This window comes from Oreochromis aureus, linkage group 7, assembly GCF_013358895.1.
Source record: "Oreochromis aureus strain Israel breed Guangdong linkage group 7, ZZ_aureus, whole genome shotgun sequence".
Classification (NCBI taxonomy): domain Eukaryota; kingdom Metazoa; phylum Chordata; class Actinopteri; order Cichliformes; family Cichlidae; genus Oreochromis; species Oreochromis aureus.
The window spans coordinates 26,848,460-26,866,069 of record NC_052948.1 but is presented as its reverse complement, the minus strand read 5'-3'; the positions used below and the strand labels follow the sequence as shown (position 1 = coordinate 26,866,069).

At 37.2% G+C, this 17,610-nt stretch overlaps 1 protein-coding gene across 9 annotated transcripts in view; it reads right to left on the bottom strand.

The window, feature by feature from the left end:
• zc3h18 (zinc finger CCCH-type containing 18) overlaps positions 1-17,610 on the bottom strand; it is a 55,548-nt gene that overhangs the window by 25,188 nt on the left and 12,750 nt on the right. For 8 of the 9 annotated variants that reach the window (XM_031753494.2, XM_031753490.2, XM_031753491.2 and 5 more), the window contains 6 exons: positions 13,612-13,760; positions 13,314-13,409; positions 12,257-12,399; positions 11,042-11,071; positions 9,391-9,505; positions 8,452-8,726 (listed from right to left, as the gene is read on the bottom strand). In XM_031753494.2, the coding sequence (XP_031609354.2) occupies positions 8,452-8,726; positions 9,391-9,505; positions 11,042-11,071; positions 12,257-12,399; positions 13,314-13,409; positions 13,612-13,760 (808 nt within the window). The remainder of the gene's footprint in view (positions 1-8,451; positions 8,727-9,390; positions 9,506-11,041; positions 11,072-12,256; positions 12,400-13,313; positions 13,410-13,611; positions 13,761-17,610) is intronic. The other variant, XM_031753488.2, reaches the window with a different exon arrangement.

Genomic DNA, 17,610 nt, shown 5'->3' with positions numbered 1-17,610 from the left:
AATAGGATCTGTGTTTCTAGTCCCTGCGGCATTTTGGATAAACTGAAGGCTTTCAAAGAGCCAAATATTATGAATTACAATAGTTGAGCATGGAAGTAATATATGCATGAAGGCATTCAGGGAGTCACGTGACCAAGACAACAGCTTAATAGAGTAGCTCTGGAAACCATGGTCTACATTTAAAAAAAAAAAAAAAATCCTTACAAACTGTCAATCTCTCTGTATAAGGACACAGTATGTCAAAAACCTACAGCAGCTAGGCATCATACAAAGGGAAATGCCAGTGTTCAAAACAGGTTCGGTGTTTGGTGTGTGCGAGTGCTTCAATATTTAATGTATGTGTAAATTTGTGTTTTTTGTTTTTATTTTGTTGGGGGGGGGGTTTTGGTGCACAATCCAAAACACACCAGAATAATATAATAACAACATACGGCGAGGACAAAACAGGAAAGTTTCAATGTTAATATAATGATCTGGAATGTCAGGGCAAGGAGAAAACTAAGTGAAACAAGTATTCAATAGAATAAAAGACTTTAAATCTAAGATGATCATAAATGCAATAAATGCATCTGACAACATCAGACATAAAATTGCTGACTAAATGATGGCCAGGTTATTTCACATGTGTCTTAACAGTTAGGCTAGAGGGGTTGCCATCCCTATACAGTAGTCCATTAATTTCAAACTCCATATGGGAGTTACATTGTCATTCAAGTTAATATCCTATCACAAAAATAAATTATCTCTCTATATGTCTATCTCTGTGTGTGTGTAGCCCCAATGATGACAACCCATTTTTTTGAAAGAATATTTTTAACACTGTCTGCTTTAGAAGGAATCTACACTATAGGAAGGGACTTTAACTTTACCCAGTAATGGACAGATCCATCCAGACTGACAAAACATGCAAAACTCAGAAAAATATTACATAATTATATACCAGACTTAGAATAAATGACATTTGGAGAGTAAGAAAGTGCCATTCATGCGGTATTTTTTTTAATATCCACAGAGTTACAATCCCATCCATCCATCCATTCACTTCTGCTTATCCTTTTTAGAGTGTGGGGGGCGCTGGAGCCAATCCCAGCTGTCATAGGGTGAGAGGCAGGGTACACCCTGGACAGGTCGCCAGTCTGTCGCAGAGCTAACACAGAGACAGACATCCATTCGCACTCACATTCACACCTATAGGTAATTTAGATTGACCAATTAACCTAATCCCCACTGACTGCATGTCTTTGGATTGGACTGTGGGAGGAAGCCGGAGTACCCGGGGATAACCCACGCAAACACGGGGAGAACATGCATACTCCACACAGAAAGACCCTGGCCTGATGGTGGAATTGAACTCATGACCTTCTTGCTGTGCAACAGTGCTAACCACTGTGCTGTCCATAAGACAATCCCAAGTAAAAAAAAAAAGTTTCTATATTAGATGTAGTATTGTGATTAGTGATCATGCTGTAGTCTCTATGCAAGTTCAAGCAGATGGAAACTGCAAACATTTTGGTGAAAGGATCTAACTTTTGGTGAATCTGTAGAAAAGTGCATAGACAAATACTTTGAAAGAAATAAGGCTGAAACCACAGCCAGTATTATGTGGAAGGCTTTTAAAGCCCATCCTGGTTCCTGGTTGCTGTTTCTTTCTATCTACTCTATTTTGATTTTTGATTTTTTTAAGAGAGCAATCATTCATAAAAGCCAGACTAAACAAATCCTTTTTTTGGTTCTTATCTGCTAACCTGTTGTGCGTCAGACATGTAATAATGGCTGAATAAAGCATAAAATATACCTGTTACTGTTTTGACAAGTCATTGATGTGACCTGCACATTATTGTGTGTATGCTGTATTTATTCAAAGCATGAGATGTAGAGGTTTAATCTAAACCTTCCAATGAGTAGGGAACGTGCTGTACCTTCTGAGCCACAGCTCATATGAAAACATTTAATCAAGAAATTGATATGGACATGAGAATTATATTATGAATTAAACAGCTAATAATGCTAAAAATAGTAAAAAGAATAACATGTCATAATTTCAATATTTATCATTTCCCATTATGTTCTTGTTAAAACACACATTGGTGTTTTTCTTTAGCTTCTCTGTGTACGTAATTTAGTTAAAAACATATACATGATGTCTTATTTTATAGTGAAACCTGTTGTGTTTTATCTAAAGCACACTGTGGATTTACACGCTAATTATATTGACAGTATTCTTTCCCTGTCTTTTTAAAGATTCACTAGCTTAGCTTGTAGCCAACTCACAAGCAGCGTGGCCTCATCACCTGTCCTTCCTGCACTTTCCTGCTCAGTGTGCCAAATATCCTGAGCAGCCAGAAAAACTGGACAGCTGGGTGACGGTAAGGAAGAAGTATTGTCCTAAACAGAAGCCTCCAGTACACCACCAACCTCTTCATGTGTCTAACTGAGGGAAATTTAAAACGGCTGGCTAAGGGGCAAATGTAAAATCCGTAAAATTATAATTCACATTGGCAATAATGACACCTGGTAATTTGAATCGGCCACCAAAATTGATATTGAATGGCTGTGTAACTGTATCAGTTAAAGTCTAAGGAGCTTGGAAAGAAAAGCGTCTGGACTTCTTTAATTTTCTTGAAGACACCTCACCTCTCATCCAAGAAGCTTCTTCAGTTTTAAGAGCAACTGGTGGAGAGTCCCAGATTTTTAAGTCCTATTGGGAGTGTTCCTAAGAGGGTCCTGGACCCCCTATTGATCCTCTGCCTAATCACACGAGCCAAGGTGTGACGGGTGGCTTTCTGTCGAGTTCCACATTATAATGTAAACAGAACAATTCTATTTACATTATACATGCTTCCCATAAGCCCCTTTTCCATTAGCACCTGCCACAGTTTTCAGGGTTTTCCATTAGGTCAAAGTACCTGATACCAGGTCTTAAAATAGTACCTGCCGGGGTTACAAGCGACCCTCACAGGTACTAAAATTTGACATCGTCAGACTGCATACTGCCAATTGGCTGGTCTGTGGCTTCACTTGATGAGTCATGAGACCCAAGAAATTTTCATGACAGTCCTGAAAATCAAAACCGCCATTTTTGAAACCTTGCAACAAGGGAAATAGCTACAAAATACAACACCGTGCTCCCCGATAATGATGAAAAAGAAAAATTTGGATCCAGCACCTTTAAGGCCCTTTGGACCTCCATGTCATCCAGAGAAGAAAGCTGAAGGGTTAAACCGCAGATTCAGTTTAAATGGCTGCAGAGAGAGCATGCTGTTCATTAAGCCGTTATAAATCTAGAAGAAAAATTCAAATAAATACCCTGAAGAAACAAAATGTTCATTAAAGCAGTTAATACAGCTAACAAATTATTAACTTATTAACTAATTTTTTTCTTCTCTTCAGTTTTGCTACTGTAATTTGAGTACTGTGATACAGAAACAGGATATGGCCATGCTTTCCTACATTGGCCACTGCAGTCACAAAACAAGCTCTACTAGAGTGAGATAAAAAGCTGCTAAATGCATACAGATATTCAGATGCAATGAGCTAACTTCCTCCTCATAAATGACAGAAAGAAAGTGGAAAAATATCAACAGCACATCATGAAATATTTTTAAAAATGTACAAAAGGTCATGTTTGATGAGTGAATCAATTTTGTATTTTTAGAACTAGTACTTAATACCTAAGAACACTGTCAAATCTAATTAATGAAGAGGAAAGAGCACAACTCAAAATCATTTCCCAATACAGACCTGGGAAGTTTTCCCTTTAGATTAAAACAGGTATGATGCAAAAAATACATCAATCATCACTTGATGCCGCTCAAAAAGCTCTCCATTGTGACATAAAGATTATTATTTTTCCACCTGTTACAAAAACAAAGCAAAACAAAACACTGAGGAAATCCAGTGTTTTCACACAACAATACTGATGTATAATATTAGGATTTATTATTCCCTAGCCTACATCTCCCTATTTCCCAGATTGTTTTGGACAAAGGTATTAAAAAGGTCAAATGCCTAACTGTTATAATTTGTGTAGCCCATTTTAATTTTATATCATAATCAGAAAAATATTCACTGATAAACCAAACTTTCTTTAAAATTTAAATCAATCCTTAAATAAATAAGTCAAGTATCAACTGTCAAAATGTAATTTATTTTTGTTTGATATTGTGTGTCTCTTAAATAGAGTTAAATACCTCTAATATATTTATATTTACTCATATCAGTTTTCATAGTCGATAAATAAGATCTTCCATGATGCATCCCTAAACAGAAGCCATCTGGTTTATCCTAACCCTAACCCTGAAAGGTTGACTAGCACAAGACAGCTAGAATATTTAAATACGTAAGGGATTTTCCCTATGTTAGCAATGATTGTTTAGTTTTGTTTAAACACTGCAAAGGTTCCAGTGATCTTCTTCAAGTGTTTATCATGTAAATATTTGTTGGAAGAAATGAATATTGGTGGATATTCCTACTAAAAGGGAAACAGTATGGTGGTATATAGAACTGCTTAAAAAATGCTCACAGGAAGCCTTTTGTGGTTTATTATTATACTATATGTGTACCCTGCAAGCAGTTTGAAGCAGTTACCTAAGATTACATCGGATACAAATAAAAAAATAATGACTGCAGGTTCTTTGCACTCGCAAGTAAATAAAAGGAACACATTGCCTAGGGAACGAGAAATTCCACTGTGATGTGATGCAAGAGCAATGAAGTCATCTTACGAGATTACAACTCACAGATCTAAAAATAGAACTACAACAAAACAAGTTATTTTTATCTCAAAACTCTTATTAACAAAATGTTTCCCCTGAGAAAGGATAGAAAAAAGGAAGTTGGGCAATTAAAGCCAGGAAGCCCATGGTATAAACCAAAGGTTATGGGATATTTCCAGAACTTTATAGGTGTAATTAATCAGATCTAAAAAGTCTTCTGGAAAGCACAAGCCAGATTAGATTTCCACATTTATTAATTCATTTGTTTCTACGTGTATTTACTTACACACGACTTATTGCTTATTACTACTTATTACTTGTACATCTGTTTTTTTTTTTTAAATTTGTACTTGTAATTTGTATTACTTTTTTTTTTAAAATTTAATGTTTGCATGTTAAAAAGGCAGAAGGCAATAATCTCACTGAAAGTCATGGCATTAAGAATAAGGGTTGTAGAACATGTTTGTGTCTATTGTTTTCACGAGACTGGTTTGCCTTTATCTGGTTTATCCAGATGAGTAACCTACTTCAGACTTAAGAATTAAGATGGTTAACAAAAGAAAAGGCAACTACACATTGCTTGCATATTAAAACAGTTACTGTTACAGAAGAAATAGATAGTACAAATATGCTTGGCAAAAGAGCGAAAGGGCTAGTTCTGTGGTTTTATTGTATGGTATTTATGGTATGGTTTGTCTGTTTACTTATTACCTTTCTTTATATGTAGGGATGGGTATCGAAAACCGGTTCTTGTTGAGAACCGGTTCCCTTATTGATTCCAGTCGCCCCGAAAGACGTCACCATGTTGCGGAGCGTCATTTACCTGGCAGGGCGCCGAAGCGGCTCAAACGCTCAAAAGTTTGGTTATACTTTACGAGAATGGATGACAACGGGGCAACTTGGAATACTTGCAAAGTAGATATTTCATTTAAAGGAGGAAACACTACGAATATGCAAAAGCATTTGCTCACAAAACACGCGATAACCTTAAATGAATGTCGTGTTTTTAATTCCGCTTCGGACTCGTGAATCTCAACCCAGCAGCAGCGGTAACGTTTGCACGTCCTCTCCCGTTAATGCAGCAGGTAAATAATCAGCTAACAGTGCATATTATGTTAGCGCGGTCTGCCTTATTACAAAACCTGCCATTACTGTGCGCTGCATTTAGATGACCATGATGAGAGAGGCAGAGTCTGGCTGGCAGTTCTCGCTGCAGTCTACCGGTAGCGTCTCCTTTCAGGTCAGGATAGACGAATGTCACCGAGCAGTGACTAAGTTTGTGGTCAAAGGCTTGCACCCATTTGCCACAGCAGATGCCCCCGATTTTCGGTAAGTGAATGTGTTTAATTGTAGGCAGGGACATTACTGGATATTCTTGTGTAATTGCTACAGAATAATTCATGTTATACTTTGTTATTGCTACAGAAGAATATTTATTTTATTATTTTACATTTACAATTTTTTTTTCCTGGGGACCCTGTGACACCCCATTGAAGAGCCGTAGGCTGTGGATCTCTTAAGATCTCACTGTTGGGTTTGTAAGGACATGTTACTCCTAAATTTCTATCTTGTTCAAAGAGAAGATATAAAACAAAGTTCTAAGCTAATCGACCTTAGTGTTCTCCTTTTTAAAAAATAAGAATCGATAAGAGAATCGATAAAGAATCGAATCGTTAAACAGAATCGAAAATGGAATCGGAATCGTGAAAATCTTATCATTACCCATCCCTATTTATATGCGAAGGCTAGTTTTGCATTAAATCTATGGTCTGGCAACCCTAAGTTGAATTAGTGAAGGAGATACAAGAAAAAGAAAGAAGGAAATAAAAGTCCCATGATTTACTCATTTTCTCCACCATGATAAAGTGAAAGAAACTCTTCAAACATGTTTAGAAAAGACTAATTCCACTGTAGCCAGGACACAATAATGCATACATACTGATGACTAGAGACTATGAGTGGGGAAAAAACAATACAGACACACACACACACACACACACACACACACACACACACACACACACACACGCGTATTCTTTTTGAAAATAATCCATGTCACACACACACACACAATATATATTTATTTACATTAAAATTTAAAACTAAAAAACCTTAAATATTAAAACTAAATAGTAATTTCATAATAATAAAGTCGTCTTTGTAACTTTTCTTCCTTCTGTCACCTCTGCCTTAGCTGATGTAACAAAAACAAACAAATAAAACAAAACAAAACAAAAAAACCCAAGAACTGGGAGTTGCTAGTAAAAATATTGATACAATAATTTCAAATTTTCCATTGGTAACATCTCTCCATTGTGACTTACAAATAAAAATAATCCTACCAATCATTCTTTAATGAGTCATTATGATGATACTTGTGAGGAGTCACCTTACTAAACGTTTTGGATGTTTTAATGTCCTGTGTGCACAATGTTGATATTATTATATTGTCGTGTTTACTTTAACAATGCACAACATTGTATATTTTTAGACAATCTTTCCAGGAAGACACCAACGGTGCTATGAAATAAAGTACTCATTAAAAGTGTCCCAAATGAGGAGCAGAATAAAAAAAACCGAAAGACTCAACATATACTACTACTACTACTACTACTACTACTACTAATAATGATAATAATAATAATAATAATGATCATAATATAGGAATATTAAAGAGATGTAGAAAAAAGATCAAGTTGCAGTTGAAATATATGAATTAATTATTAAAATAAACTTTCTATGGAACATTATTTTTTGTATTAATATACATTTCAATTACCATGTGCAGCACAGGGTTTGACTGACAGATGGTTTTCTGGGGAACTTCATGGTCATAGTAATCGCTAACACAGTGCTTACTAAAAATATTAAACTATCATTCAATATAAGGTTTATGGCACAGCTGCACTAAATTAACAGTATTAACAATTGCCAAAATAATTTTTTATGTTCCTGAAATGGTCAATTCACCAGTATGTGCAAGCCCTTTAATCAAAGGTTTTATTTTAATGCTTTATTTTAATAAAGTAAATTTTAAATGAACCATTTTACAAATGAAAAATATATAAATAAACAAAATAGTCAAGCACATTGTAATGTAATGCTGTAATAATGAAATTATTGTATTTTGATTAAGACACACTCACTCACTCCACTCCCACCTCTGTGTAACTATGTTGGTCTATAATCATTTTCACATTGCAAAACAAGAGAACAAATATAAGGTTTTGCTGTGACCATGACCAAATACTCCAGTTTAAATGTGGGGGACAGAGCCTTGTCACATGTGAGAAGTTTGGTCCAGGTTGGACAATGTACATGTGAATAAGAGCAAAATAAAATTTCATGGTGAATAATCGAAGTTTGCCATGGCGTTTGCATGCACTCAAAAGCTCTGCAATTTAATATGGCCTAGGTCTTTACTTTAGACTGACCAAATGTGAAGTTGATGAAATAAAAGCCCTAAGAAAAGTTCACAAAGGTGTAACGAAATTGTCAAAATTGCACAGTAATATTAAAATGGCCCACTTCCTGTTGGGTTTGGGTCACAGGTCCCATGGGCTTTTTTGTGCATCTTGGGTTGTTACATTTATGTACCAAATTTCAATCATGTAGCTCAATCTATGTGCTGGCAATACTTTCATAGGTGGTGCCATAGAGCCATTTTGCAACACCCATGTCGGAAAACAATAAAATACATACTTTTTGACCAGTTTGCCTGAACAATTTTACTCACTTTGGAGGAAGGCTGATTGGAGAGCGTGGTTTCAGTTTGTCCTCATCTTTCTTCTCCCTGGTGTCTCGAGGAGGACGCATCCTTGGCCTTTCCTTCTCATCTCGCTTCATCCGGTCCCGCTCCCATTCTTCTTTCCGCCGCATCCTCTCTTTCTCACGCTCCCTTTCTCTCTCCCGCTCCCTTTCTCGCTGGCGCCTCTCCCTCTCGCGATGGTCTCGCTCCCTCTCTCGATCACGGTGCCGCTCCCGAGGGTCGCGATCGCGTTCACGCTCCTGCTGAGATGGGAGTTTTAAAAAAGAAAAGTGGTCCTTAACAATGCATATGTTCTGATAGAACACACACACATTCAAATATAATTATTCTACATTATTTTTGTTGTACTTCATCTTTCTTATCTTGTCTCTGAAGAATATACAATTAATGTTTTACAGTAAATGCATACCATTTCAAATTATTGTGTAAAGTAACAGTATGATAACAGATCACACTTGACAGCATGAATGATTCCTTTTTACTATAGGGAGGCCACTGACCTCACTGGGGCCCTTCAAACAAAACAAAGTTTGGGATGACTTTAGTCGAAGCACAGCTGTGACCAAACAGACATTTGCATGACCAGATACAAAATTCAGGCCATTGCCATATTGTCCATGGTAACATTTTGCGCAGCCCGCAAGGGAAAGAAATGTCTAATAAGGCAGCAAAGAACAAAACGGTCTATGAAAGAGATATACTTTGACACACTCTTAGCTGGCCTCATAGGCCACATAACAAACTAGAAAAGACCACCAATGGCACAGCAGCCCACCTGAGGTAAACTGTTATGTTACAGTTCAATCCAGAAGACCAAACTACAAGTGTCTGGCTCTGCTTGTATTGCATACCTTTGCTTTTAACAATCTTCAATGTTTTTTAGAGCATAGTGGGGTGGATACTCACACTGTAGTGGTAAGGAAGAGGAGCTTCAGTGTACTGCACTCTAAAATTTTCATATTGACCACCTCGCCACAGGGCTTCCATTTCATAGTCATAGTATGGGTCAGCATATGGATCACTACAGGAGGAAGAAAGAAAGTTTAAAAACTTTACAGAATTTAATATGCCAAACTTTTATGAATGATTTTGCTTCCATGAGCAATAATTTCATCTGTTATTACTTGTTTCCACTGGTCCCTTTTGGGGTAGCAGATCAGCTACCTTGATCTTACCCTATCCTGATTCAATTCAATTTTAATTACATATCACCAGGAGGATGCTATACATTTTGGTCTATAAATTGATTCCATGATTTCTTTTTTAACTCCAATTGCTTATTTGTACTATGCTTCCATTTCAGACTGAAATCAAACATCACCCTTCCTACTGTCAAGAACTTCCTTATGTATAAAGCTTGTAGTTGGGGTTGAATCAGGTGAACCCGAATCCTCCTTTAGTTATGCTGCAATAGTCTTAGGCTGCTGGGGGATTCCCATGATACACTAAGTATTCCACCCGTTTACTCACATTGTATTTCTTCATCATCATCATCACCTTTATTTATAAAGCACTTTAAAACAACCACAGCTGACACAAAGCGCTGTACATTGGAACTATATAATAAAATTACGTAAGACATAAATAAAAGCCAAATAAAAGAAAAAGTAAAATAATTAAATAACTAATTTAATTACAAGAGAAACTAAGTCTCACTGAGGTTAAAAGCCAAAGAATAAAAGTGGGTTTTAAGACTTGATTTAAAAGTAGACAGTGAAGGGGCCTCTCTAACATGCAAGGGCAAATTATTCCATGATTTAGGACCCACGATAGGAAAGCCTCTGTCCCCTCTGAGCTTCCTCCTGGAACTCGGTACCTCCAGGAGCAGCTGGTGAGCTGACCTGAGAGTCCGACAGGGTGTGTGGAGAAGCTCAGAGAGGTAAGGTGGGGCAAGATTGTGAAAGCATTTAAAAAAAAAAATTAAAAAAAATGAAAATTTTAAAACAAACTCTAAAAGACACAGGCAGCCAGTGCAGAAAGGCCAGCACAGGGGTTATATGCTCCTTTACGAGTTCCTGTTAGGAGAGTCGTGCAGCAGCAGACATGAGAGCAACGACTGACTGACCCCCACATAAAGTGAGTGGGGGGAGGAAATAAAAGCATGGATCACTGTTTCAAGATGCTGCCCAGAAAGAAAAGATTTCACTCTTGCCAGTCGCCTTAAATGATAAAAACTGGACTTTTTATACACAACCTTGCATTTAATCAACAGCCATGGTTCTGCTGGAACTTTCTTCCTCCTAAAAGTGAGTTTTTCCTTCTCACTGTCGCCAAAGGCTTGCTCAAAAGGGGGTTGTTTGATTGCTGTGGTTTTCTCTATTATTGTAGGGTCTTTACATGGCAAAATAAAGTGCACTGAGGTGACTGTTGTTGTGATTTGACACTATTGAAGTGAATACTGTTTCTACACAAGTGTTCAAAGAAGGCATGACCTCCTGTGACAAATTCATGAAAACCATTACAAAGCTGCTCAGTTGACTAGTGAAAATATTTTTTGCAACTTATTCAAACTGAAACTGGTTTGAAAGCTCTGTGTTATGAGTTTTATTACACTTACCCATATATGGGATCTCTGAAGTCCATTTCACTGAAAAGGAGAAGCAGATCAGCATCAACAGAAAATAGTATGATGTGTGTACTAGGAAATAATGGTGTTTATAGTTAACGGTAAACTGGTACGAGTTTTGCTGTCTTGACAGCTACACTATATTGCCAAAAGTGTTCCCTCGTCTGTCTTCAGTCATATGAACTTGAGCAGCATCCCATTCTTAATTCACAGGGTTTAATATCATGTAGCACCCCCCACCCCACCCCACCCCCCCGCATCTATAACAGCTTCAGCTCTTCTGGGAAGGCTTTCACAAGGTTTCGGAGTGTTTTTATTCTTCCAGAAGTGAATTTGTGAGGTCAGAGACTGATGGTGGACGAGAAGGTATGGCTCACACCATCTGCTCTAATTCATTCCAATAGGTTGAATTAGCAGATAGGTTCATGTCAGGACTCTGTGCAGGACAGTCAGTTTCTTCCATGCCAAACTCACTTCTCTTACCTTGCTTTGTGCACTAGTGTGCAGTCATGTTGGAACAGGAAGGGACCTTCCCTTTGGGAGCATGAATTTATCAAATTGACTACCACTTCGTGGCTGACTTGCTTTTTGTTTCCAATCACTTCCACTTTGTTATCATACCACTTATAGTCGACTGTGGAATATTTAGTAGCAATGAAATTTCACAACTGGACTTGTTGCACAAGTAGCATCCTATTACGGTACCACGTGTGAATTCACTGGGCTGAGATGAACCACTGTTTCACAAAAGTTTGTAGAAGCAGCCTGCATGACTAGGTGCTTGTTTTTATACACCTCTGGCTATGAAATTGATTGGAACACCTGAATTCAATGATTTGGATGGTTGAATAAATACCTTTGGCAATATAGAGTATATTATGAGCGCATGATAAGAAAAAGCTGCCAGTAGTTAGGGTTTCAGGATAACTTTAGGAATTCTGAAAAAAATGAGTGTAATCAAATACACCAATATCTAAAATCCCTGTTGGGATGGGACTTGTGGCCTATGAAGGTGGGTTCAGGTGTAATCAGAGCAACACTTGACTTTTTGTTTATCACCTGTCTTTCTATCGACATCAACAAGTCTAAGATTCCAGCTAAACTTCAGGGGGTTTCTATTTGAGACTTATGCTTTGTGCGAATGCTACTGTCATGTGGGCTACTTTTAGGTGTTGACAGAAACTATATGATGTGAGCAAGTCATACTCTCTGATAACACGGTAGCTGCGTTCTCTGAAGAAATCATTTTCTTTGTCAAACTCTCTTTCATCCTCTCCAATCGTCACATTAAACCGTTTCTCCTCAAAGTCAGGCTCCTGCTCCTTACGAATGGTGGCCTTCTTTAGCACCTGTGAGATACAAACAAATACAGAACAATCTGAAATACTGTGTTTCTGTGATTGATGTCATCAATTAGCACACAGAAACACACAAAGTTTTATCATGACAGGAAGATCGGTGAGACTGTGTTCCAAGTTCAGTATGTCTAATACTATGAATGGCGTGTTGAAACTGGTCAGTTCAGAAGTTAGGTACCCCCTTGTAAGTAAAACAATTACTGTCAAAAGTCTGTTGTTCTTTTCTCTCCAGAAACAAAAAGGGCTTGTTTCACCAGCACTGTTTATACAGTGCATCTATTTTTGTCCAAAATGATGTTAACATCTATGCAAACTAATTTCCAATACTTGACCCCGCAAGTGATTTTCCCTTTTAACTTCACTCTCTCATGTTCAGTGGAATACTTGGTTAAAACCTTACATTCCATTTACAGTAATGTTGTTTTAAACTTGATTATTATTATTAATATGACTGCGCCCATCTTGTTAATTTCACTCTACATGAAAAGGCAAAATCATTAGCAGTAAAGAATCTGACTATGCGAGAATTTTGTCCACACATTTAAGTTCAGTCTGAGTGTCTTCACTTTTATGCTTTCAATTCAAAACTGGCATCTGAGCAGATTATTATTATTTATTTTTTTTTGCTTAAGCTTTAACTTTGAACCTTGTTGGCAAAATGCAAGAGATCAAAACACATTTGGTTAACAAATTAGGCTTTATAAATGTTTACCAGGCTAAAGGGTAAGGCTTTCCCACTACAGGAAAATACAATAAATTCTATTTGCAAGCATTTGCTTGGAATGCCGTTAAACAGACAGGACTATAGTGGCAGGTAGTTAAAACACACACACCGCAGTGTGATGGGCATTCCATTTGGAGGAAGCTCAATTTGGTTTCCAGTGACAAGCAGTGGAACTGTTTACCTCTTTAGCATGGCGCAGTCCTCTCTCCCAGGCACTCTCCACAGGAGGTTCCACTGGAGGTGGTGGTGGAGGTAGCTCCTCCACAGCAGGAGCAGCCTGAAACAGCGAAGAATCATTAATTGATCTCACTTACAGAGATATACAGAAGAAGCCTGATGAGATTCTCAGCAGAATTCAAGCTAGCGCAGAATTCACAACATTGATTCACATCCTACAATTTAAAAAAAGAAAAAGAAAAAGCATGATAGACAGGTCTTAGTAGTACTATGTACAGTCACTGTAAGAGAGGCACACATACCCAAGGATTATTGGGTATGAGTGGGTGTGGTCCTCCAGGAGGTGCCCCATTAGGTGAGAAGAGGTCTGGCTTACTGATGAGGGAATAGTTTCCTTTGTCATTGACTCCAGGGTGGATAAAGCGACAATTCATTCCCCAGGTACAATTTCCTGAAGAAGGCACAACAGTATTTATTATTTAATATTGTAACTTTGATTGGGGTTTACAGAGATTTAAAAAAAAAAAAAAAAAAGTTTTATATGTTAACATTGATACTTTCTTGAATTCAGACACCAATATGAAATTCTTTAAGAAATGCCTCCCATAGTATTCCATTTTCTTAATCTGAGTACTATTTTATTAATTACTGTCAGGAAGTATGTTGTGGGCTACTGTTCATTTCAAAAGATAAATGACAAATCTTTACTATCATCTTGGAGCAAATTAAGGTGATACTAAATCTACGTAAAACTTTAAAAAATGAGACAAAAATTTTGCAGTCACAGATATAATGGATCAACATTTTCACTTAAAAGTTTCTTGTTTTCAAAGTTTCTTTTTAAGTACATGCCTCTCTAAAAGCAGAGGGGAAAACTTCAAGCTGAATAAAGTTTAAAGTTCAATAGCTCCCTCTACTGTAGATAAACTGAAATAATCAGACAAATATTCTTAATACTAGAGATGGCACGATACCACTTTTTTATGTCCGATACCGATATCATAAATTTGGATATCTGCCGATACCGATATGAATCCGATATAGTGTATTTTTTAATCAATAAAACTGTTTTTTTAATATCTTGCTGCATTTTGTATAAGTTCATACTCAAGTTTAAATAAACAACAACACTAAAGCTATTCTGTTATACCTGTATGTAAAAAATACACTGTGCCCAAAATATTTCATAGTTCAGCAACACTGATCAATCTAATAAACTTAAACCTACTCCATCCCTCCTATTCTGGTATTTTAAAGAGTACTTAGCAGAAATATTAAGCAACCTAACTAATAGGGTTGCAAACTCCCAGCAAAAGAAAAAAGGGAACCACCCCCCACCCTCCACCTCATGATGCTTAATCGATGTAAACAACTTTAATTTGATGCAGGGTGAAAAAAAAATGCACAGAAATAAATTATTTTTCAAGAATAATTAAATAGATTCAACATCTTTCTTCAACAGAATTGCAGAATTCACAGATGGTATCTTCCCAAAGGAAAAAGTACTATAGCTTACTAGGGTATATTAGACTTAACAGTTACTATACACAGTAATGGACTTCTATACATTTTACATCAGATTAAAACTTTGGGTGTAAGATTCAGATAATTATTTATTAAAAGCTAGATATTTTAAATGAGAATAAGAAAGAAAAGTATGTCTTTGTGCCCCCTTTTCCCTGTTAATGCCATATCGGCCCCCTGGTTAAACTTTGCTAGATCTGCCCCTGCACAGTTACCAGCCGTCAGCTACGTAGAAAAGGATCCTGGTCTAGAAACTAATATTAAATAAATTCTAACAACAGCTTATCAAGCTTAAACGTGCTGCTGTTGTTCAGCCGCTGGTTTCCTCTTTCTGGTGCAAAGTGGGCCAAATACAAAGAAGAGAGACGGACTCGCGACAGAAAAGCCGATCAGCTGATCATTAAGCAGTTTCACGATTGAAGTAGCCGCAGGAAGGGGAGGGAGAGAGAGAGAGAGAGGCAGTCGCTCCATATATCGGTTGTTAAGCTTAACGCGGGAATGCTTTACAAACATTCAGAGATGAACTTACACACTTGCTTTACTTCTCTCTGGGATCACTTCCTCGGAGATGAAATGCTGGTTTGGTAGCGAGGCTACAAATACACACAGCCGCTCTATCACGTGATGCACACTGCTCCGACGTGCTACGGTTATGAGCAGAGTTACGCCATGTCGCAAGTTTTGTGAGGTGTTTTTTTGATATTTAATGGATCGGATTACATTTTTTATTTCTCGCCGATATCCGATCCAGTAATTTAGGTCAGTATCGGACCGATATCGATACGTAATATCGGATTGGTCCATCTCTACTTAATACACTCTAAAAAGGCTAAAAAGTTTGTGGGAGTTGACAATTTCTCACAGCTGGTGCTGTCAGATGGCAACAGCCATCATTCTTTTGGAGACTGTCACTGTCACTTAGGGTGTTTTCTTGAAGTTTAAAACAACGATTTACTACTATTTACTAAGTAGGAATACTTTGTTACTGTTCTTAACTAGAATTTTCTGGTATGTGTACTTCGAGTATTTATTTTTTCTGAAATTGTACTCCCTATGTTTTTACACAAGCATATGTACTTTCTACTTGTTTTGCCTAAAGTTTTAATTACTATTATTATCGTGTTGATGCACATTGTCAAAAATCAAACCAATCCGAGTCTGAATGAAGGGAAGAGCAAAACATAAAAAGAAAATTCTGATAAATCCAGGATATATCACATACAATGACATGAAAGATTCAAAAACGTATAGTTTATGCATAATTTATACAGCTATAATCAGGGGTCACAGTGGGTTGCAATGGCGTTTGTGGTCACGCAGCTTCAGCAAGTCTGCTAGCTAAAGGTACAGTTGCTGTATTTAACATGGAGAAAAAAAGTGTGTGAAATAACTTCTCACCCTGGTGAAGAAAGATGTTTTTTAGAAGAAAAAAAAAAATTGAATTCTCTGCAGTTTAGTGCAGGAAAAACAGATTATCTTATGAAGAAAGCTCATGAAATATTATTACATCATGATGAATCCAGTTGTATAAATCCACAAAGAACATTTAACATCAGAGCAGCAGTAAGCACTAAGAAAATTTCTTTCAACTCACAACAGAAATTATCATGAGTTGTGATTCTTTTCCCCCCCACACCAAGCCACTAAAGCTGATCTTAAGGTTTCCACAACGGCAGAATCGCACTTTAACCCCAGACTGCACTCATTGCTCTGTTTAAGTTTCGGCAGAGTCACCCTTTACAATGTCGGCAATAGGAAATAGTAGTTTTTGAAAAGCTAATATTATTTCATTGTTACATCAATATAGCACAAAGTAGAGCTAGCTTAGCAGAAAAATAGCTGGTATAAATGTCCTCCAAATAACCATTTTACTTTATTACTTTGAGTACATGTAACTGAACTTTTTCACTTTTACTTTAGTAAAAAAGAACAACTAAAAAAGTATAGTAGTGCCACATATACATTCAATTATTTTTTTTTTTTAGAAATAGGATATGGCATTGCTCAGAGAAAAAGAATTACAAAATGTACATTTTAGACAAGATATGAAGGTTTTTCACAGGACATTAAATAGGAACAGTCACTGAGTGAATCCGTGTAATGTATTTTCCGCACTATAAGGCACACTTAAAATCCTTTCTCCTTTTCTCAAAAATCGACAGTGCGCCTAATGTATGAATTCTGGTTGTGCTTACTGACCTCAAACAGATTTTATGTGGTACATGGCGCTAGAGCTGGGCGATATATTGAGTTTTTAAAAAAAATATCAATATATTTTTATACGAGATATAAGATGTGACAATATCCTTTATATCGATATAGTCTATGTTACGTTATAATTATAGTTGCGGAGCTGCAAGTTTGCCTCTCTTTCATCCACTTTTGTCTTTACGCAACGTTACTCGACCTCGACCTGAACACAACTCCCCCTCCTCCCCCATTGCTTCACCTGCAGGCAGCGACAAGATGGACACGGCAAATCTCCATTAATGAGTTACCGCGCATCGCCCCGTGCGTGGGGCTGGATGGCGTCAACGTGTTAACGAGCTAACCACACTAACGAGCTAATCACACTAATGCCATGCACGGCCTGAAATCCTTTCATTTTCTCAAAAGTTGACTGCGCGCCTTTTGTATGAATTCTGGTTGTGCTTGATGACCGCGAACCGATTTTATGTGATACACAGCGCTCAGCAATCTGTCAAAAAATGTTTTAGTTCGACTTTGGTAAGCTACGGAGCTGCACCGCTTAATGGACTGTCGGAGCATTACGGCTA